This window comes from Drosophila takahashii, chromosome X (genome assembly GCF_030179915.1).
Source record: "Drosophila takahashii strain IR98-3 E-12201 chromosome X, DtakHiC1v2, whole genome shotgun sequence".
In the NCBI taxonomy this organism is placed as follows: Eukaryota; Metazoa; Arthropoda; class Insecta; order Diptera; family Drosophilidae; genus Drosophila; species Drosophila takahashii.
The window spans coordinates 24,988,089-25,010,604 of record NC_091683.1 but is presented as its reverse complement, the minus strand read 5'-3'; the positions used below and the strand labels follow the sequence as shown (position 1 = coordinate 25,010,604).

General features: G+C 40.2%; 1 protein-coding gene and 1 non-coding gene across 2 annotated transcripts in view; both read right to left on the bottom strand.

The window, feature by feature from the left end:
* Nucleotides 1-874: 874 nt before the first annotated feature.
* The window catches only part of Bx (LIM domain-containing protein Beadex), a 45,985-nt gene continuing 24,343 nt past the window's right edge, over nt 875-22,516 (bottom strand). Inside the window, 3 exon segments of the mRNA XM_070218829.1 lie at nt 875-3,088; nt 6,566-6,691; nt 7,700-8,139. Of these exon segments, the coding sequence (XP_070074930.1) occupies nt 2,392-3,088; nt 6,566-6,691; nt 7,700-8,139 (1,263 nt within the window). The 3' untranslated portion in view covers nt 875-2,391.
* On the bottom strand, nt 14,676-14,747 carry TRNAP-CGG (transfer RNA proline (anticodon CGG)). The gene has a single exon. It is a non-coding gene; the product is annotated as a tRNA-Pro (tRNA).

The following is a 22,516-nucleotide window of genomic DNA, read 5'->3' as shown; positions in this document are numbered from 1 at the left end:
GACATTATTTTTATAGATTTTTATGGCGACGACAAGGAAATGGGCAGGAGGCCGTCCTGATAAGCATTTTGTGGGACAAAGGACATTTTCATAAGCACTGATACTGATTATGACACCAGCTAACAAAGACAAAGGACCAAGCAACCCACCCTAGAGTCCTGCGAACAAAAGTGCTGATAAGCAGGCTGAAACTATACAGTGCCCTCCTCCAAAGGGAGTTGGGGAATCCCCTCAAGCTCTCACATGTGCCCGAAATCGAAATCTATAAATGACTTTTATTGTTATGGCCTGCGGCGGCGGCTTCGACTTGGTCCTGGTCGTCCTGGCTCCTTCGATCTTGGCTCCCAATCCCAATCTCAATTCCAATCCGCAGCCTCATAAGACGGCAAACTTTTGCATCGTATATTGAAAAGATGCGCTATCTCCATGGCAAAAGTTTTGCGGTCTCGCTCGCAGACAAAAGACGCGTGTTCCCTTTTAAAGTTTCATTAATCAATGGCTCAGGGGGTGGTTGGTTTGGTCCTGGTTCAGCTTTTCGGTTTTTGGTTTTATTATTTCAATTGCGGAGCCCGGGGCTCAAAAATATGAGGCATCATTTATCAGCCTTCCATTCCGTTCTGGTGCGGATTGGCTGTCTGGGCTGTGGATTTGAAATTGGCAACAACAATGCCGTGATTAATGGCCGTCAAAGCGAAAGAGTCAACAAATGTCAAGCGACAAACTGCAATCGGCAGTGGGGAAGGGAAAGGGGAAACGGAAACCAAACCCCCTACATCATGCCATACGTACCATATACCACATACCATTTACCATATACATATATTCCCATTACCCGGGAAGCCCCGCCGATGAAATGAATGCCAACAACTGCGGGTTAATTTTTTCAAATGTTTGTTAATTACATTTATTGTTTCCTTTTGTTTTTAGCCTTTGCTTTGTTTTATATTTTTGTTTTTTTACGTTTTTTACTCTCTTTTCTCTTTAGTTTTGATTTCTTTTATTTGCATTTAGCATTTGTTCTGGCTGTTTATAATTTTGTTGCTGTCCAAAACACGGAGTATGGGGTGTTTTTGTTTTATGTTTTATGTATATGCACGTATATATAAGTCTAAGCGGGTTTATCTTACACTTTAGATATTTTTGATTTAACTTTATGCCTGCTCTCTAACAATACGATACAAAAAAAATATTGGGTAATCGCTCTTACTTAGGTCTGATTATTACGATTATTACGATATTTAACATAGTTTCGGTAATTCGATAGATAGGTAGTATTGTTTATCATTTATCGTTTATCGCTCGTAGATAGACTGATGCTTATACACACACTTTGGTTTCTCCCTTTACTTAGTATATTCGCTAGCTCCGATCGAACGCTAATTACGCATGTTGATTAGTGTTACATTAGATTGCGCAAAAAAAAAGGATTAATAAATACACCCATATTGTAACTAGTTCGCTTGGTTATCGATACATACACACACGCACAGATCCTTAATTCTAGATCGTCCTAGCTTAGGCTCTCTCTTTACATCTAACGCTGGCTCATCATCGATCATCGGATTGGATTATCCACCTTCATCCAGCTGCTCTTCTATACAACGTTCGCCGTGGAAAGAACATTCTTTAGCCTCGCACTAAACTAAACTTAAATAATAATCAACAACGTTGCTCCAACAGACTTAAAATGGAATCAGAACAAAAATCATGTGTGCTTAAGTCGTGTGCAGAATGTTTCAATATTTACACATCAAAGTTCACTTTGCCAATTGCCCTCTAACATCGTCTCTACCTTCTTGTTTCCTGCGACTCCTCTGGGATTCAAGGAACTCGCTTGAAATCTCGAACATTGATCGGTGGGGATCTCGATTTCGCAAGTCCCAAAAATCCTATCCTCCAGCCGCCTTCTTCACTTTCTTCATTTTAATCCTTCGTTTATTTTTAAACTTTTTGGCACTGCTTTGAATTTGTTTTGGCACCGCACGCTTCGAGCGTGAAAATAAAATTATTTATGCATATACATAGATAAATACGAATATATCTATAAGGTGGAGTATATCGAAATACAAAAAAAAATGTTCTCGCTAAAAAGTCAACAGTTTACAAGGAAAATATGTACAGGTTTCAGTGGAAACAAAAAAAAAATATAGGGTGCTATCTTCTCGAATAGAACTAAGTAAACATATTCTCTCGCTTAAACGATAGTAGATCCAAAAATGTCTGCAAATTCAGCAAGTACTTTTGTGTAGGCTAGAGTTAGCCTACTACTAAACTAATAAGCCTTTAAATCTATAAAACTTGAACTCAGTCAAAGCAAACGAAGATTTGAATATCGATTCTGGATTTCTGTATCCTTTCCCCTAGCGTCGATTCTCCCCCGTCGATTCCCTTTCAGTTGCGGTTGTAGAACTTTCTTTGGTAGCGCTTGCAGCCGCTCCCGATGCTGCCAACGCCTCCGCCTCCTGCTCCTGTTCCTCCTCCACCGGCGGATCCTGCTCCTCCTCCCACTCCTCCTCCGCCCATTCCCAGGCCCAAGCCCATGAGCTGCTGCTGCTGCTGCTGTTGATGTTGCTGATGTTGCTGGTGCTGGTGCTGCAGTCCAAAGCCCGAGTAGAACTGCTGACTCGTCGCTCCAACTCCAACTCCAGATCCTCCGACTCCCGATACAACAGCCCCAGTGGCGCCCATGCCCAGGGCTTTATTTTAGCTGGACGCTCCCAGTTGATTCTTCATATGGGCAGCGGCGGCGGCGGCAGCAGCGGCTGCGGCAAACGGCGACCCGCCGCCGGTTGGCGTCTGTGGTCCGTTGTTGTTGTTATTATGATCGCCGGGCGTGCGCGGTCCATTCACCATACCGCCCACTCCCACGCCATTCACATTGCCTGGTCCACCGGGTCCGCCGCCCAGCAGTCCGCCGGCACTGTTCTGCGCCCCAGCCGCTCCAGTCGGCGATCCTTGGCCCAGCGAGGAGACGTGGCGCTTCAGCATCGGGTGATTGGCCATCGAGGCGAAGACCAGACGCTCCTCGTAGTCGTACTCGCAGAGTATCTTGTTCTCGCACAGGTAAAAGCGGTCGCCCACGCAGAATCTGATTGAAGAAAAGAAAGAAGAAAAGACCGGAAAACGGCAGTGGTTAGTACGGAATGACAAGTCGGAGGGACAGAGTCGGAAGTGGAAACGATTTTTCCACACGCTTAGACACGGTGAATGGGGGAAATGCACAAAGACAACGACTGCGAACGATGAGCGATGACAATTGACAGCGGTTCCAGGAACCCAGGAACCCTGGATCGTCATAAAACAAAAGCAAAACGAAGCAAAGAAGAAGGACAGCTACTCAGCTGAGTGGCAGACAGGAGGAAGGCAAGGCAGCCAGGACAAGGAAGTCAGATAAGCGCCTGGCAATGTCGCTCCGCTGTCAGCAACAGTTTGGTGTAGAAGGAGGCAGAAGGAGGCAGTGCATCCAGCCAACTGCAAATAAAGTTGGCTCCCAGCCGAAAGCCGGCCATGGAGCCCTTTGTCAAAATATTTATGTTAGCACCTGTACGGTTGGTAGAGGCACCCGCCCACATGCCACGCCCACGCCGGCAAACAGTAAACAGCAGACACACTCGAACCAAAAAACGAAAGGGAGCTCGCATTACAAACGGGGGACAAAGAGCGGAAAAAAGGAGAAAATCATAGGAAGCACTGGGGGGAAAAACCTTTGAAAAGGCAGTGATTCTGAATATTATTTGTAAAAAATATTCGAATAAAACTGGGAAATTTAGGAGACCCTTAATATATAAGAAGAAAAAGTAATCTTTCATATTTCTAGTTTTCTTATGGATGTCCTTTTAAAGGCAGCACAATCTTCTCATAAACCTAAGAAATTTAGGAACCTCCTTAAAAAAGAAAACACAAAACCTTGTAAAATATAAGGGGAAAGGGTAATTCTGCATATTACGTGTAATTTGCCTAAAGTTCTCATATAGATCATTTTTAAAAGGCAGTAATTCTGAATATTTTATTAAACCTGGTAAAGTTAGGAATGTCTTTAATGAAAGATAGAAAAATGGTGTAAAGGTAATTCAGCATGTTCCTTGTACTTTGTCTAAAGTTTTCATATGGATGTCCTTCGAAAGGCAGTAGTCTTGCAAAACTAGTTCTAAAAAATATTCTAATAAAACTGGGAAATTTAGAAACCTCTTAAAACATAATCTTAAATATTTCTTGTACCTTACTTTAAGTTTTCCAATGAAACTTTCGATATCCCCTCCAAAAATAGCCTGGTAAGTTCCAAAACTACCCACATCTTTTCTGGAATATGCACATCCTGATATACTTCACCTCCTCCCCCTCCAATGATTGCAAAAAAAGAAACGTTTAAAGTTTGATGCCCATTCCCAGGGGGGCGTGGGTGCACTGCATCCATTCCGGAGGAGGCTGGGTAAATCAGCTTACAGCAGACTTACAGCGGATATGAAATTTGGCTTTTGATTTACGTCAACATTTTGTTGGCCTGCTGGTTTCGGTTGCGTTGGCCAAATCGATTGACGGACGAACGGTGGGCGGTGGGCGTGGCAGAACACGGCGGAGTGAGTAAAAAACGTCGCTTTGTTTATCAACCAAAACAAGGCAACAAAAAATTTGGGTTTCGAAAAGAGTCAACAAAGCGAAACTTTTGCTTCTTTTGCCGCTGGCCGCCTGGCATTGAGCGCACCTGTGACATGGCGATGCGATGGAAATGGACACGGACATGTTGATAAGTGAGTGCCTCTGTGCGGGATTCGCACATCCGGGCATTCCGTCTGCTCCTCCCCCAGCGAGCAGAAGAAACCAACCAACAACCAACAGCAAATTGTCAACAGGAAGTACCAAAAAATAAAAACAAAAATATATTGTATATATGGGTAAAAACGGTAAAAAATATAAATCGCCCGGTCGAAAGATTTGACTTGGATTGGAGTCCAATCGGAGAGCAAGCAAGGATGTTGTCGTCGTTCGAAACTGACGACAGGAAATTATGCAAACCTCACAGTCGCAGTCGCAGGCAATCGGCAATGCATTTTGCAACATTTCCCAAACAGAAACAGGACTCAGGACTCTCAACAGGAAAACTCTTTTTGTTTGCCAAATGAAAGCCCGCATTTTAAATGCAAACCAACAACGAGGAGTGGAGTGAAGTGGAGCAGCCGCTGGCCATGCGGCCACGCCTCAATGGATTTTTTCGGCAATTGAATTAATTTACGTGAAAAATTCATTAGCAGCAGGAGGAGAAATATGTGCTTCAATTTTTTTTTGTGTATTATCAATAACTGGGAAAAAGAGTTCATAGAAGGTTGGAATTGTGATTTTAGCAACCATAAACTCAAATCTTAAGCTCTTATTAGCACTTTTAATACCATTACTACAATGCAAAGTATATTAAAGATATGAAAGAGTCCTATAACAACCATATATTATCAATAACTGGGAGAAAGAATTTATAGAACGTTGGAATTGTAATTTTTCCTTTACCTTCAACTCAAATCATAAGCTTTAAAAACCATTTTCTATACATTACTCCTATAAAATGTCCTACAAGTCCTTTTAACAACCATACAAGTGCCCTTTAATGGCCGGCAATCTTATATAATTGATCTTGGGCCTACGAACTAATCATAAAGTCAAATGGTTTCTAGCAAATTAACCATAATGGTAGCTCCTCCTCCGCCTGGGCAGGTGACCTCCGAACCTCCGAGTTCGATGCTCCTCTTACATTTTTAAACGCAATTCTCAATCGCAATGCGCAGAACAAAGGCCCAGCGAAAAAAAAGGGAGATCCCGAGATGGGGATCGAACAACGGGTGGAGACGATTCTCACAATATGCCAATATGTTTTAACATTTATTTCAATATTTTTTACCAGCCCAGCACCGTGTGGCGGCATTTTTAATATTTAATGTTCGCTCCCTTGTTGCACAATCGACGACGGCCGTTGGTTTTCGTTGTGGACTGGGCAAGTCGGAGGCATATGTGCGCCCTCATTATTAATGCAGAAACCCGAAACGAAAACGAAACCAAACCAAACGAAACGAGGCGGAATTGCTGACCAAAGGGAAGAATGAGACGCGACCCCTTCTTCACCAGCCTGGCTGCAGTTTAAAGCTCTCCAGAGTGACATTTCACGAATTGGCCAAGTCTAATAAAATATTTGAGAAGGCGATGACTTGATGGCACCCAAAAGGGTTCGGGTTCGATTCAATGCGAAATTTATGCGGTTTTCATAGAAAACGTATGACACTAAAGGGCCCGTTTCACCCACCCCATTTGTTTGTGTTGTTAGCTTGTAAACGACGGCAATTTGCCGGCTGCCAGCACGTTAATAAAACTTCAAGTGCCACTTTGGGGCCGCCACGATGGGCCGAAGATTAAAAAAGGATTTATGCAGCCACCTCCGAATGCGAATCTGTGTGCAAATTGCCCATAAAAATGCATGCGAAATATAGTCAGTCGCTTCCATATGATGGATAGGATAGGATTGGATGATTGGATAGTATGGATGGGGGTTCGATGAGTGAATGGAGTTTGTTTCGATGCTCACCTGTGGTTACATTGCTGACAGGCGAAGCACTCCAGGTGGTAGACATTGGTGCGCGCACGCATCACCATCTCGAAAGCTGGGATCACTTTGCTGCAAGCGGCGCAGTAGCCCGTATTGCCAAACAATCTGCGGTGGATAAACAAAGTTTTTTAATACATTTGTACAATTAATAATTCATAAAAATAATACATTAAATATCCCTAACTCAAGAATCAAAGAAATCTGTCTAGTTATTAAATAATATTCCATATCTTATGATATCTTCTAGCTTATAAAAGTTAGTTCATATATTTGTACAATAAATATTTAAGAAATACTAATACATTAAACATCCCTAACTCAAGGAACACAGAAATCTTTTTAGTTATTAAATAATAATATTCCGTATCGTATGATATCTAAGGTGCAAAAATAGGAATGTTAGTTAACATATTTTATTATCACAATTATTATTTAATTGTTCATATCCTAACGCTACAAGTTGATACTGATGTTGCGTTAGTCACATCGATTTAAAAATGTTTATGGGAATTAAATAATATAAACAATATACTGAATTATTTATGCGATTATTTTAGTTTTCTTTAATAACTTTTTAATCTGTAAGTTTATTTAATTTAATGAGAAACTTAAAAAGTTTGTATACAAAATATTTAACAAAACAAATCCATAGAACATCCGTAACTCAAGGAGCAAGGAAACTAATTCCATAATAATATATGGTTTCTTACGATAGTTGTAGCTAAACATTATCGCTTTTCAATAATTTGTTAAATAATTTGTTTGAATCAACACAAAATGTTTAGTTTTATGCTTCTTTAAGGTATCCTCAAATTAAAAAAAAAAAAACTACATATTATAGTCCTAATATTTGTTAGTTTTAGCTTTGTAAACATTACTAAAATCTCATAAATAAATTAATTCTACCATTGGGTAATTTTCTCTATTAGGGATTATTTAAAACCTAAACTTATTAATCTTTCACAACATTATCATATCTTTTGTATTACTAAAAAATCTAAATAATAAATTAAATCTACCATTAGGTATTTTTCTCAAGTATTAAGGATAATTTAAAACCCAAAACTCATTAATAACATTATCCCATCTTATGCATGACATACTAACACCAACCTCAAGTAGTCCCGCTTGCAGAGCATCAGGTTGCCCTTGGTGTACAGCGTGGAGCCCACCTCGCCCAGGCGGCAGTCGCAGCAGCCGCACTTGAGGCAATCCTCGTGCCACAGCATGTCGAGGGCGCGCAGGAGGTAGCGATCCTGGATGTGCTTGCCGCATCCTGCGCACAATTGGCTACCGTTGTTGTTGTTATTGTTATTATTGTTGGCCGCGGCGGCGATGCTCTGGACATTCCCGTTGCCATTGTTGCCGCCACCGGCTCCGCCGGAGTTGACCACATTGACCACATTCCCGTTGCCATTGGGATTGGGCCCGTTGTTCTGGCCGCCGCTGTTCATGCCGGCGTTGGATTGCTGGGATTGCTGCTGCTGCTGCTGTTGGTTGGAGGAAAGCCCGACGAGTCCGGGTTCGGTTTTGGTAATGTCCATAGTCATCATCTGCAAAGGCACAAGGAGATTGTCTCATTAGTTCGGGGGGTTCTACTCCAAATTGAATGATATATATGTCTATGCATTAGTGATGATAATTCCCTGCCAATAACTGGAGATGGGGGTCAGGTTCCAATGATACCGGCACTGCCAGGCGGGCTGCCGCAGGATGGCCTGCTTCTCCAGATTCTTGGCCTGCACATGGGGCACAAAGAACTTGTCCAGGTTGTAGAAATTGACGCGCTCCTCGTCTTCACAGTGAACACTGGCGTTGTAGAGGTACTCCATTTCGGGCTTTCTTTCTTATTAAATATTTCCAAGAAGTTCTCTCGCGCAAAAAGTTCTCTTTTTTTTTTTTTGGCTTTGTTTTCAGCAATGCTTGCTGATAGTGATGGTCGCACGACGTGTGCATATGACCAGATACGATATATCGGGATAGTATCGCATGGATGCTTCCCGAACAGCGGGGTTGGCCGGTGGCAAATCCACGAATTACCTTTCTACATGGATATAATTAACGTTAAATAAAAATTACCTACAAGTTGATTTGTGCTTCATTAATAAATTTTGCAACTTCTCTATAAAAAAGCTGCTCTTTTGATAAAATGAGATCTGAAATATTAAAGAAACGATTAAAGATTTTAAATTTTCTTCTGATCAAGATATGTCTTTGGCAGTTAAAAATTTGGTGATTGGCATCGTCGATCAGATTACATAAGGCACAAAGATTGCTGTCAATTGCCTTAATACGAAACAGAAAACAATTGTCATATGTAGACTCAGTCATTAATCTATTAATCAATTTAATGTCTTTTGCCTTCCATTTAAGTTTTATGTGCCACGGAATAATTGATAATGTAGGATAAGTCTTCGCAAAGATGCCTCCATCCTCCCTTGCTAATCTTTCGTACTCAGATCCCCATTCTTTCCAAATCTCTTGATTTAGCAATCTTTTAGCTTCACCTATACTAAGTTTGTAATCAATATCAGTGCCATCATAAACGGCCTGTTTAGCTAAAAAATCAGCCTTTTCGTTTAAGTCTAGAGACATATGACCAGGTATCCACTGCAGGTAGCATGAGGATATACACGAAATACTAAGAAGATTATGAATATCAGATACTGTGTTATTATCACAGTTTTTGTTACGTAGTACCATAAGCGCGCCCTTACTATCTGTAAGTATGGCCACCTTCCTCCAGTTAGATTTAATAGCTAAGATACAACCTTGTTTAATTGCTAAGAGTTCAGCCTGAACCGAGCTCATTCTATTCTCTATTTTGTACATTTCATTACTCCTATCACAGATAGCGGCTATGCCGAGTCCTGTGCACGAGCTTGTGACAGAGGCATCCGTGGATATGATATTGTAATCATTCTGCCTGAAATAACTGATCAATTCACTGTATCTACCTTTGGCCTCCTCTTTTGCAATATCCTTTTTGTTGTTAGACGAAAAATTTAGTTGGATAACAATATTCTTAAAATACGTATAATGATCTGCAATTTGTATTCTGTCAATGATAAGTTTGAGTGAATCATAGACTACCTTATAGCTGGTTTTAATATTAGAATTAATAATTGTATTAAATCTGTTAACATCGATTGTTTTAAGCTTAATGAGTTCCTTAGCAGTCAAGATTTTAGCTCTATAACAAGGCGGGATAACACCAGCTAAAGCAAAAACCATAAATTTTGGGGTAAAAGGATTTACTCCAACACATCTTCTGAGAGATTTTGCCTGTGTAATGAACAACTGTTTACTGGAAGACTTTGTAAGATTACCATATGAGGTGAGTGCGTACTCATTCTTTGACCTAATAAAGGTCTTAAAAATGTTAGTCGCAACTTTTGGTCTTAAACCTGACTTAATTGTGGTTGCTAAGTTTAAAATTTGCATCGCATTATTATTATCACCTTTGATTTTTTTAACTTGTTCAATCTGGGAACCGTTGGACGAGATTATCCTACCGAGTAACTTTGTATTCCTCACTTGCCTAATAACTCCACTAGTTGCTTGAATGTTAAGAGTTCTACTATTTCCGTTGCACATAACTAGTGAAACGGTTTTACCTGAGTTGAAGGACATATTGATATCACTGCATAGCAGTTCGAAGTCATTGATTTTAGACTGTAAGTTATCCTCCATATCTTGAAAAAATCTCTTACTGGATAAGATGATAAAATCGTCTGCGAATTGAAAAACCTCAGTATTCCTGTCTTGTATTTGATGTAAGCGTTTCGTGTACAAATTAAAGAGAACAGGCGACAAACAACTGCCCTGCGGAATACCTCCTGTTACTGTTTTAGTGTATTTACCTAGAGTTAGTATTCTGATTTTAAAAAAGTTATGTATCCAATTGATAAAAATTGGAGGAATGTTTTCCGAAACCATAATTCTTTTGAGGAAATTCAAATTGACGCAATTGTATGCATTCTCAAGGTCAAGAATTACCATTGCCACGGACTTTTTACGTGATTTGTATAGCTCACACGAGTTTAAAATATCGTTCAGACACATAGCAGCTGATCTGTTTTTCCTATAAGAGAAACACCTAGCAGGCAAAATGTACTCACTTTCAATAAATTCACACAACCTTTCCTTAATCATTTTATTTATCGTTTTGGCAAAAACAGATATAAGGGAAATGGGTCTGAAGTTCTTGTAATCCGTAAGGTCCTTATCTTTTTTGGGAATAGGAATAATTTTAATTATTCTCCATTCCTCGGGAATCCTATTGTCTCTGATTAATTGATTAAAAAGCTTCAGCATGTGTGATTTACAATTAGAGTCAAGGTTGTTTAACATCTCAAAAGTTACACCGTCATGACCTCCAGCACTTTTCTTTTTTTTGCTTAAAACCAGGTTAAGATCAACTAAGTTAAATTCTTGAAAGAGTTCAGCATCCACTATTTGATCATGAAACATTGAGTTCGAAACATCCGTTGGTATTTGTTGTTCCAGATACTGCAGATAGTTTTCTTGATCAGACATATTTAATTTACAATAGTTACCAGAATCTAAATTTTTAAGAGCTTTTAGGAAGTTCCAAGCAGACTGATTAGAAGGTTGTTCATTTATTTCTTCTAATTTCTCCATATAAGAGAGACTCTTTGCAGCTTTCACAGCCTTTTTCCATACTGCCTTTACATTGACAGCTAAAATATAGTTATCCATTGAAGGGTGTCTGTTAGCTAAGGTCTGAGTAGCCTTGTATCTCTCGAAAAGAATTTTGAGGTCATTATTCCACCACAGTTTAGGAATCCTATTCTTTTTGATAATGTAAGTAGATTTTTTAATTTTTTCCTTAATGGTACTAGCTATGTTAGTAATGTCACCGTTTAAAACCGTTTTTCCTAAACTGTTCAATAATCTGTTTTTTGCTATGAAGGTACTGCTTTTCATTGCTGTATCAAGAACTTCTATATTTACAGGGTGGTGATGACTACCACCAACAAATAAAGGTTTGCACTCCCAGGATGTACTGAGCCCAGCATTTGTGAAAGCTAGATCCAGCACAGAACCTTGCGCACTATCAATATGTCTTCTGTACGTAGGACTACCAGAGTTCAGGCAAACAAAACCAGCATTGTTCATTGATTCAATAAGAAATTTACCTCGAGCATTGTTAGTATAATCACCTAGGACTGTATTCCTGGCATTGAAATCACCAATAATAAAGACATTGTTTAAATTATCAGAAAAGTCAAGAATATTTAGAATTTCACACTTGAAATCATCCATGGATAATGAAGGTTCAAAATACACAGAAATGATAGTTATATTGGGGTTTAGGTTTAATGTTGTTGCAACAATAACGTCGTTATCAGTCCTGTAAGTAATGCTTTTGAATTTAATACATTTTCTAAACGCAATGGCCACACCTCCATAATTGTCGTCTCTATGTTTCTCAATTATATTGAAAAGCGCAATCTTTCTTCGATTGTTTAACACATTGTGAGAAAAAACTTCAGAAAGAACTGCAATGTCATAGTTATTGTTATTTAAGACAAACTCAATATCGTTTTTATTAAAAGATAAAGATTGGACATTATGTTGATAAATTTTAATAGGCATTTAAATGATTAACGGTCGTCATATCAGATTTATTACGTGTTAGTTTTCTTTTGTCTTGCTTTAAAAATTCTATTTTATTTTGTATTTTCATGACACTTTCCAGAATTTCACTCTTACCCTCAGCAAGAGGTAAAATAAGTTGAATTAAGTCCTTAATGAGTAAAAATGTACTGTCTTTTTCTGAAATTTCCTCTCTGTCTGGATATTTAAATTTCCAGTCAGATTTCACATGTTCATAGGACTCCAAAGGAGGGAAATTGGGTTTCATAATAGGTGCAGTCGGTCTCTGCACTAATCTGGTCACATAGGAATGTTTTTTTAATGATTTGTTCACTACCTCATCTCTGTTGACTGTCACCGGAATGCTTGTCTGAGTTAATGAAGGAAAATCTTGATCATACTTATTAAAAACCTGAAATTCACTGGGCAAAGAATATTTCTCCAGGACTTCCTTCCTGGACAATTTTTGAATCGTCATTAGTTTCATTAAGTGCATCTCTTTTGCCCATACAGGGCATTCATACCTACTCCAGGAATGATGATCTGGGCTATTACACAAAATACACTTTTTAACTTTACAGGTATTTTTACAGTCCTGGGCACCACAGCTCCTGCACCTATCCTTAGCCTTGCAGCGACTTGTGGTGTGATTTAGTCGTCCACATTTAAAACACTGTCTAACATTGGGAATAAAGTGAGTAACTTTTAGGTTAATAACTCCAAACACAGAAATCGACTCCGGAATTTCGGTACCTAAGAAATTAATTTTAACTGATTCTGTAGGCTCCAATTTAAACGTGTTTTCTCCATCAGTATTAGTACTTTTCACCTTTCTACAAATCCTTTCCACACTCTTGACCTCAATCAACGAATCAATGTTCGCCTCAAGTTCTTTGTCACTCAAGTCAACAGGAACGTTCCTGATAACACCACTGGTTTCAGTAAAATTTTTCGGTATAAACGCACTTATTTTCATATCAGCTAGCTTTTTGTTTAAAACACACGCATTGGCATCTCTCCACTCCTTAAAGACAACTTTATAAAGCTTCGCACCTAATACAACTATGTTACAGATATTTTTCAAACCTACGTCTTTTATTTTACCAAAAAGATAAAGACCATTTTTAGCAATGATGTTTTCCGTACTCTTACACTCCTTGGTGTCCAGCAGAACACTTGCTACTCCAACGTGGAGCACATCGTAAAGATTTTCAGTCCTGTCAGAAGAACCATTGTTGCTAACTGCGTTGTTGTTGCTACTGGTAGCTTGAGATTTGAGGTTAACCGGCTCGTTAGCTGGAAATGAGACACCTTTAGCGCCCTCGTCCATTACATCAAAAAATGAATTCTCAGAATCCATAGAGCTTGTGGACTCTTTATTAGAACTTAAATTCGCGAGCTTTAAAACATGCTGATCATCAAGATTATTCAGTACAAGTTTTCTTTTCTTAGAATCATCACTTCGACTTATATTTTTGCTAGCACTGCTGATGTTTAAATGGCCGGCCGCCGAATTTTCGGCGTCCGCCATGTTTTTCGCCGGCTTGACCACCTTTTTTTGCCAAAGACTCACCTTATTCAGAAAAAAATCTTTAAAAATCTCCTCTAAAAAGAGTAATCGGGATTTAAAAAGAATAAATCACAAATAAACAAGACTTTATCTACTCAATGGTAGTATTCTTTCTAACCACACTGATTTAAATCTTCACTTAATTAGAGCACTATCCAAGGCACGTCCGTCCGCGCCCGCTGCCAAAAAGAGAAGGGCAAAAAGTTCTCGAAGCGAACGCTTCACGATCAGTGTTGTCAAATACTAGTATTTGGTACATTTCTATGACATCTGAACCCTTTCCAAGAAATCGTAAGTCTTGCCATACCTAGTATTCTTAAATACTAACTAACTATTAAAACACAAAAGAAAAACAGGGTTTTTTCTATAAGAATTATTAAAAAATTATTAAGAAAAAGTAAAGTTAAAAAATGTACTAAAAAATGCACAAAACCAAAAAAAATTAAAATATTAAAATAAAAAGGAAATTAAATTTGGTATACATATATAATAATGAAAATGTACACCAAAAATATTGTTAAACAAATAAGTGCTAAAAAAAAATACCTGACCAAAAGTGAACTAGAACTTGCTTAAATATTATTTTTGCATAAGCACTTAATTTCCCTATTCAAATTTGTTTTTTCCAATACTAGCGGCAATCGTAAAGTAACGGCATTTGACAGCTGCGGCAGAGTGTTGGGAAATGTGCCACTGCAACGGTGGCGCCAGTGTGGCGATATCAGTTATGTAAGGCATACTTTTGGGCATGCTAGTAAATGATTTGTTCGAAAAATTAGTGAACATATTTGAGATATTGCAAAACATTCGTATCCATCTCGATTATGGTTATTTCCTGTTTTTCCCCAATAAAACATTTTAAATATATGAAAAAAAAAAATTACTAACTTTCCACTTGGGCTCGTCCGGGAATTGAACCCGGGACCTCTCGCACCCGAAGCGAGAATCATACCTCTAGACCAACGAGCCTGATTGAACTGCCCGCTGCCAAGTACTCAATACAAGGCTACCGATCGTCTCCCATACTTGGCCTTGTCACTCTCTTCCATCTCTTGGCATTTTCAAAGATATAATATGGTAGTAAAATTATTTAGTTACAGAGACTTTAAGATAAGGCATATGTGTTACAAAATTCTCACTATTTCTGGAGGAAATCAGGGAGAGGGTAATACCCCTGACTGTTGTCCCTCGATAAGGTTAGCATTAAGAGAAACCGGCAACGCGAACGGCCAACAACAAATCATTTGCAAACAAAGCGCCCATTTGCCCACACACTATTTCATGGAATTCCAAGCGACGATTTAAAATAACGAGATTTATGACAAATTGGCGAGCCCCCCAACCTTCGCCACTGCAATGCAATGCTAAATAGTTTGTTGCAATGTGCAAATTTCAGCAAGCACCCGGGAAACCCTAAAAATATGCAATGACTCGGCCATGTTGCACTCAATACACTGCAAAAAACATTGTATAATTTACAAAATTCTTAAGAAGTTTTACAGTATAAATATAGATTGAAAATAGATTGGTATATTATTATAATAGTTATAAATAACCATCTTTTTTTTTACTAAGAAATGCTGATTTAATATTAAATTTAAGACGCAGAAAAATATTATTAAATTTCCTTTAAAAATAGTGTTTTTAGACTGCTTTAACAGACATTTTAAGGAGTTATCCAAATCTCTTAAAATCAAAATTTTAAAACTTTTTGAATGGACTTTCGGTGGCACCTTGGATTATATATTTTCTTGCTGTGCATCATTCCCTGCCCCTAACCTCACAGAAGGTGCACACAATGTGTGCTGTGTCTGGTTCTGCTTTTGGCCGCCTCTCTTTTCGCTGATTGCCCTCGTCCGTGTCCGCTGTCCGTTGTCCGGTTGTCCGTTTGTCCGTTGTCCATGACCATGGGTCCGGGCCAAATGGCTCGCATTAAGCCCTGCGCCATGTAGCGCCAACTGTGACCTCGACTTGACCACGGCCTAAAGAGGAGGGTTAGAGGGCGGTGGGCTAAAGGGGTTTTTGCAGCTGCTGGAAATGACTTTAATTAGACGGTTGCCTCCGATTCTCCGCCCACACCCCATACCCCTTTTCCCCGAACGGACGGAAAGTCATCAGCAGTTGGATGGCCGCCGGCCATTGAAGAGCTCCAGAATAACAGAGTGGGTGGTTGGTTGGTCAACTGCACTGGCTGCATCGCCGACTCATAAAAATTCAATCAAATCAATTTATGTAAATTTAACGCGACGTTTCAAACAATAACAGGACTGCAGGACTGAAGGACTGGAGGACTGGTGGCCTAAAGAGATGGAGGATGCAGCGCATCAAAACTCAATTTTGGCAGCTGCAACATCCACGCCCCCATCCGCCTCCGCCTCCGCAGACTTTTCATTGTTATTTAGTTTAGACAAATGAAATCGAATGCTAAACGCCGCTCGGAAACTCGCGCGTCCATATTAGATTTTCATTTTCAATTGCATTGAAAATGCCCACTAGTGGTGGGCGTGGCGGCTGCATGAATGCTTTATCAGGCAACCGCCTTTCCCCGCCGCACTCACTCACTCACTCATTCGCATTCACATGCACTCATTGCAGATTCATAGTTTTGGCCCCCCGCTTTTTCTCTCCGAAGTCCGCTCAATTAATTTATGCATTACATTCCCACAAAATGCTTTTCAATTTGCATCCAATTTTGGCCCGATGCGGAGATAGGCCCCTGGCAAATGATCTCTCTGCTGCTGGCAGCTTGATTGATTGATTGACTCACCCACTGACTGACTGAATGACTGATATGTAATTAGTTTAGTTAGAGAGCGCGCGCGACCAGCGATCGATCGCTTTAAGTCTATAGCTGACCAGTGCTTAGCTGAAAAAATATCCTTGTCCAAAAAAAAAAAACACAAAAGGAGTTCCAATGCACTCGAAAAATAGGGCTAAAGCATAACAAAAATATCCTGCAGATAAAAAGTCGCAAAAAATAAGATTTAGCTTAAAATTAGAGTATTACATTTTTTTAATGATAAGGATACTAAAACTTAAAATAGAATTTTGTACTATTTTCGAATTTCGGTTATTTTTTTTAGAGTTTTATGTTAAGCCATTTTGACTGCAGGCACTAAATAACTTTTGCAAACTACTATGAAATATTTCAAATGATGGTCAAAATGTAATAATAATAACAATAATTTATAAGTTTCGACAAAGTTAAGCCTAGGAATGATATATTCTGGATCCTGGGGAATTTCCCCGCCTGCGGAACCACCCTGAGCACCCGCACATTTCCGCTTTTCCGACTCCCAGCCCCCCACAAAACCCTTTGCCGAACTAATTGCGCGACCAACGACACTCATTAAAGCCAATCAATATTCAAATTTCACAGGGCCAGGTTGGTCGAAGTGTATAATACCACGGGGCCTCCTTGTAGAGAGAGAGTCGCCCCTCTGGCGTTTTCACAGTTTAGTTTGCTAAGCGAAGAGGAGATGAGAGGGGCGAAAGGGGTTCGTTCCGTTCCGGACGAGGCGCTCTATAATTATGCATATGCATGTGACCCAAGTTAGTGGCAACTTAAACCCTTTTTAACCCCAATTCGAGGGACAAAGCAAAGGGGTCTCTCCGCCTGGAAATTACGGGTTTGCACGCAAGTTAACGGAAGTTACTTGCCTACTGGCTTGGCCACCACCTCATTTTACCTCTTACCTCTTACCCATTTAAACGAACCTCATGGAATTAAGTTGATTTCTTTCTCTGCGGTCAGTTATGTTTATGGTTTATTTATTTGGCCGCTGCAATTTTGTGTCACGTTTTATATGGGGGTTGGCCCTTCGCTTAGGGGTTCTCCTCTCTGCTCCTTCTCCTTCTCCATTTTCCATTCTCCATTCTCCATTCTCCTCTCATGTGGAGCGCTTTTAATGGCACTAATTAGTGGCGGGGCTCATGTGACAAACGCAGCAGCGGAAATCCAAGCGGAATTGCAACCCCCAAAAGGGGGTTTGGAAATCAGAAGGCTGCAATCCACGGACAACAGCTGTGCTGCATCATCCCCATCCTTAATTGGTAATTAATTTATTTTGCATAATTTTTCGCGCCATTCTCTCGGTTGGCAGCAGTACGCACATTATGCCGCTGACATGTGAAGAGGGGATTGGGGGGTTTGTATATTTACTTTACGGACTTTGGTGTTTCAGGAGGGCAAGGGGGGTTCACGTTCGGTCACAAAGGTGTCAAAAAGTGCGAATTAAGTGCGAATAAACGTGCTGAGCGTGCAGCGGTAGAGACAGCCAGGACCACGCCCCCTCTAGCCAGCCCATCAGTCAGTCCGGGATCCCCCTTAACCCCTCCACCCCTGGAAAGCACCACCCACCACCCACACCACCTGTCTCGCATTGCGCAAATTTGCATCGAGTCACGAAAAATAAATGTAAATTTAATTTGCATACGCAGCGCATGGAAAATCGAAGCTTTTAGAGTGGGCGAAAATATTTATAATGAAATTATGCGAATAAAAATGCCGAAAAGGGTAATGAGGGTAGGGAATCTTTCAATATAATTTAAAATAACGAAAGACTTGAGACATGAACCATAAAATACCTTCGCTTCTGCCTTAAACGAAGGAAAAGGAAAACCTTTAATGAAATAATGATTATAAAAGAGGCCGCAACAAACTTTCACATACACGCTAGTAGCATCCAATTCCATTTGGAATGTCCTTTGGCCATGCAAGGCTTCCCACGACCTCCACCCAACCACCCCCTTTCGCGGCAAACTTATGCAGAACAAGAACAAATTACCAGCAACAAAGGCCGAGGTAGAAACAAAAAAAAAGTCAAAGAAAAAGAAATGAAAAACGTCAAGTACGCGACATGAAAACTAAAACAAAGCCGGGACCACAGCACAAATGAAAATGAGAAGAAAAAAAAGGAAAACAAGTATAAATAACGAGAGAGAAAATTAAAATAAAATATAAAGAAAAACAAGAAAACAATCAAAATTCATTTTTAATTTTTATGCCATAAAAATGCTAACGAAGACGAGGTCCGAAGGATGATGATGGTATGGAATGGGGGTAGGGAGTGAAATGGTCACCAAAAGCCAGGCACGAAACTGAGTTTCAGGACCAAATAACCAAGCCAGGTGGATGGGAAGCATGGAAACATGTTGCGCAACAAGGCAAAAAGTCCTGTAACGGTTGGGACATGTTTTATGCTCTTTATATTGTTTTTCCCCCGTTTATTTATTTTTTTGTTTGTTTGTTGGTGGAAAACTTTCAGGGGTTCTCCCCGGAAAAATTATGAAAGGAGCCTTCAAGTGGCCGGCCAACAATTAAATTCCCATTGCGAGTAATGGCCAAGTCTCCCCCTCTCGAATGTACTTAAACAGCCATAAATACTAATCAAAATCAAATGCACACACCGATTGCGATGTGTAGGTGTGGGAAATTGGGACATTGAAGAGGCTTCCAGGGCGACACTTGGTCCTGTCATTGACAGCAATCGAATCCAGAGAATCCCACCCATACCCAAAAAGTTAGGTAGGACAGCCGACAAATGGGATGTGTTTGAAAAAAATGTATAAAAAGAAAATAACCATTTTTAATCCCTTATAACTTGGTTGCCTTTTGCTTGAATACCGCAATTCCTTTTTTGTTTCATTCCAATTCTTTTATTTTTGTCGCCTGTTCCTTCAACACCATAGTTTTTGGATCCCCAAGCACTTGGGATTCCGTTTAGAAGTGCCATCGATTGTTGTTTCCTCGATTTGAGAACAAATGCTGCCACATGCAGCTTCAGAATAAAGCTTCAGAACTTCAGAGCCAGAACCCCACAACAATTTACCCCCATTTCGATTTCCCGCATTGCTTGATTTGATTTATGCGACTTGCTGTGTGTTGTTCCTCCGCCAATTGTGTTGTTATATTATTGTTCTTGCTACAGTTACGGTGTTTATCGTTTAGAGTGGTGGTGTGGCAACATATGGAGGCGTCGGTAGCCAGCAGATGTACTACATGTAGTTATTATTGTTGCCGTTATTTGTTAATCTATTTGTAAGCATTTGATGGCTCGGTATCCCCAAACAAAAAAACGAAAAACAAGTGCTAAGTGAGATTTATACCGAGGAATGCCGAGAATCACACCCTTCGACCCGTCAGCGGCACACTGTGCGTTTATTTTGATTTGTTACTTGGTGTTTTTTGGAGGAGGGTGGAGGTGGGGTTCCAGTGGCGAAACTAAGCCAAAAACCCGGCTACACCAACTGGCAATCCCTCGTCCCTCCTTCGACGATATAATGCCAACGATGTACGACACAGCAGCGGAATTTTTATTAAGTTGTTTTATGCCTTGTGTCGTTTTGTTGTTGCTTGTTGGTTGTTGGTTGCTTCGTTCGCTCGTCGCTGTTATTTCTTTCTGCTTAAACAATTACGACAAATTGCGCTTTTATGGACTGAGGAGCATCCACGACGAGGATGGGAGGAGGATGGGATGGCGACACGCACACGTCATGTGCAAAGCCCACAGCGCTAATATCCGATCCGATCCGATCTGGAGGCTCTCCAAAGTGAACTCCACTCTACGGCACTCTACGGCACTCCATTCCACTCCACTCATCTCTCCACTAAACTAAACTCTGGGTGCAGTCGTTAAAGTCCACTTCAAATAGAGCTTAATTGCCTCACAATGCCAAATGCAGTTTGCAGCTTGCAGCTTGCAGCTTGCAGCATGCAGCTTGCAGTTGCAACTACTGTCATGAAGCGGCGTTAATTAGGTGAAAGCATCCGCCAAGCAGATCGGGTCACAGCGGTCCAAAAACAGAGGGGAGAACGTAGACAAGCTGGGAAAAGATGGCAGAGCCATTGGATTATCCGCTAAGAGGAAATCGCTGAAGATATTAACAGAGCGCAGCAAGTGAATTGGCATCCCAGAAAAACTAATAGAAATAGAGTCTAGTTGTCTAGTTGGAAAAACACGAATCTATCTAAGAGATAATCTTCTTATAAGAGTCCTAACCGTAGCCCTAAAAATAGTTCAAGATATATATACAATATTAATACCAGAAGATTAAGAGGAAATCGCTGAAGATATAAACAGAGAGCAGCAAGTGAATTGAATTGGTTTTCCAATTGCTTTGGAAACCCATAAAAACGAATAAAAAAGAGTCAAGTTGTCTAGTTAGAAAAAAGGAATCTATGTAGAAGATACCGTTCTTATAAAAGTCATAACCGTAGCCCTAAAAATATTTCAAAATATTTGTAAATATCAATACCAGAAGATTAAGAGGAAATCGGTTAAGATATTAGCAGAGAGTAGCAAGTGAATTAAATTAGTTTTCCAATCGCATTGGAATCCCAGAAAAGCTAATACAAAATCTATCTAGAAGATAACCTACATTTGAAGACATTTTTACAATATCAATACCAGAAGATTGGTTTGAAAGCCAGTGGATTTACAAACGATCTGGTAAAAATAAATGTCTTTATAAAGACTGTCATACGAAAAGGTTCCTAAGGATCTTAGCTTCAAACATATTATAATATAAACTTCCCTGACAAGATATTAAGAACCAAGAAATCAAGTTCGGTATTTATTCTTCAGTTTTTGGAACGCCATCCGGCCCTTTGGACAGCGCCCATCTTTAGATCTTGAGGTAACCCCGGCTCCGAGACCCCAACTCCGAGAGCCCAGTTCTTCGCATCCCCAACTGACAGTTTCAATTAGACTTTAACACTCAGCCAAGAGCCCGGGGAGCTGTTCAGCAGCAGGCTCAGACTCTCTTTCGCGCTGCCCGCCGTCTCTCAAGTGGCTGGCAATTACGTTCAATTATGTTGGCCATCTTGGTAACGGATGCAGTTGCAGTTGGCCAAATGCGTGGCGGTTGTAATTAAACGATGGCTCTTTGAGCGGACTCCGTTCGACTGAGTTAACTGCCGGCATGCCACCTAATCATAAATGATACCAAAAGGAAATGCTCCTCAAGGCATCTCCTCGCGATCAGCACCTGCTGCTCTGCTCCGTCCACAGAGTCCAGCCACTAATTACATTGATTCTTAGACGATTGCAATGGGGCTGTGAATGTGGCCGGGGGCACTGGGCGAAAAAGGGGTGCAATTTACTTAAAAATAGAGATGGCAAATCGTCTTTGGTAAAAACTATTCACCCGCATGATAAACTAAAAGTAGGTTTTAAACCTTAAGTTTAAAAACCCAATTTTAGTTTTAAGGTCCATTTTATCTACCACATGTTAAATTTAAGCTTTAAACTCTGAGTTTCCATATGTTTTTAATCTCACCTTTATATTTAACATGGCTCTTACTTGTTAAAAGTTTGAATTTTCAGTACCATCAATAAACAAAATAATAATTTAGATTGGGATAAATAAGAATTACTCTAAGCTTAACCCACTAATTCGTATGACATTTCAATTTTTATTTTTTCCTGTTCGATTGGTGTTACACTTTTTTTTTCGCCGTGCATATATGCATCTGTGTCCGTGACTATTCACATGCCTCAGTTGCATTCAGAGCTGCAGAGCTCGAGCAACGTCAACGTCAACTTAATTAATTGTGCGTCCGGCCGCACTCCCGTCCCCTCCTGCCCCCCCTCTACGCCCCTGTTTTGCCCCCTCGCCAGCTGCTTGCCATTCAAAGTTGGTGACCAACACAGCACAACTCGTTTCTCCTCGCAATCCAAGCCAAGCGAAGCCACGACTACGACTCCAATCCGAACCGATTCGATTCGATTCGATCC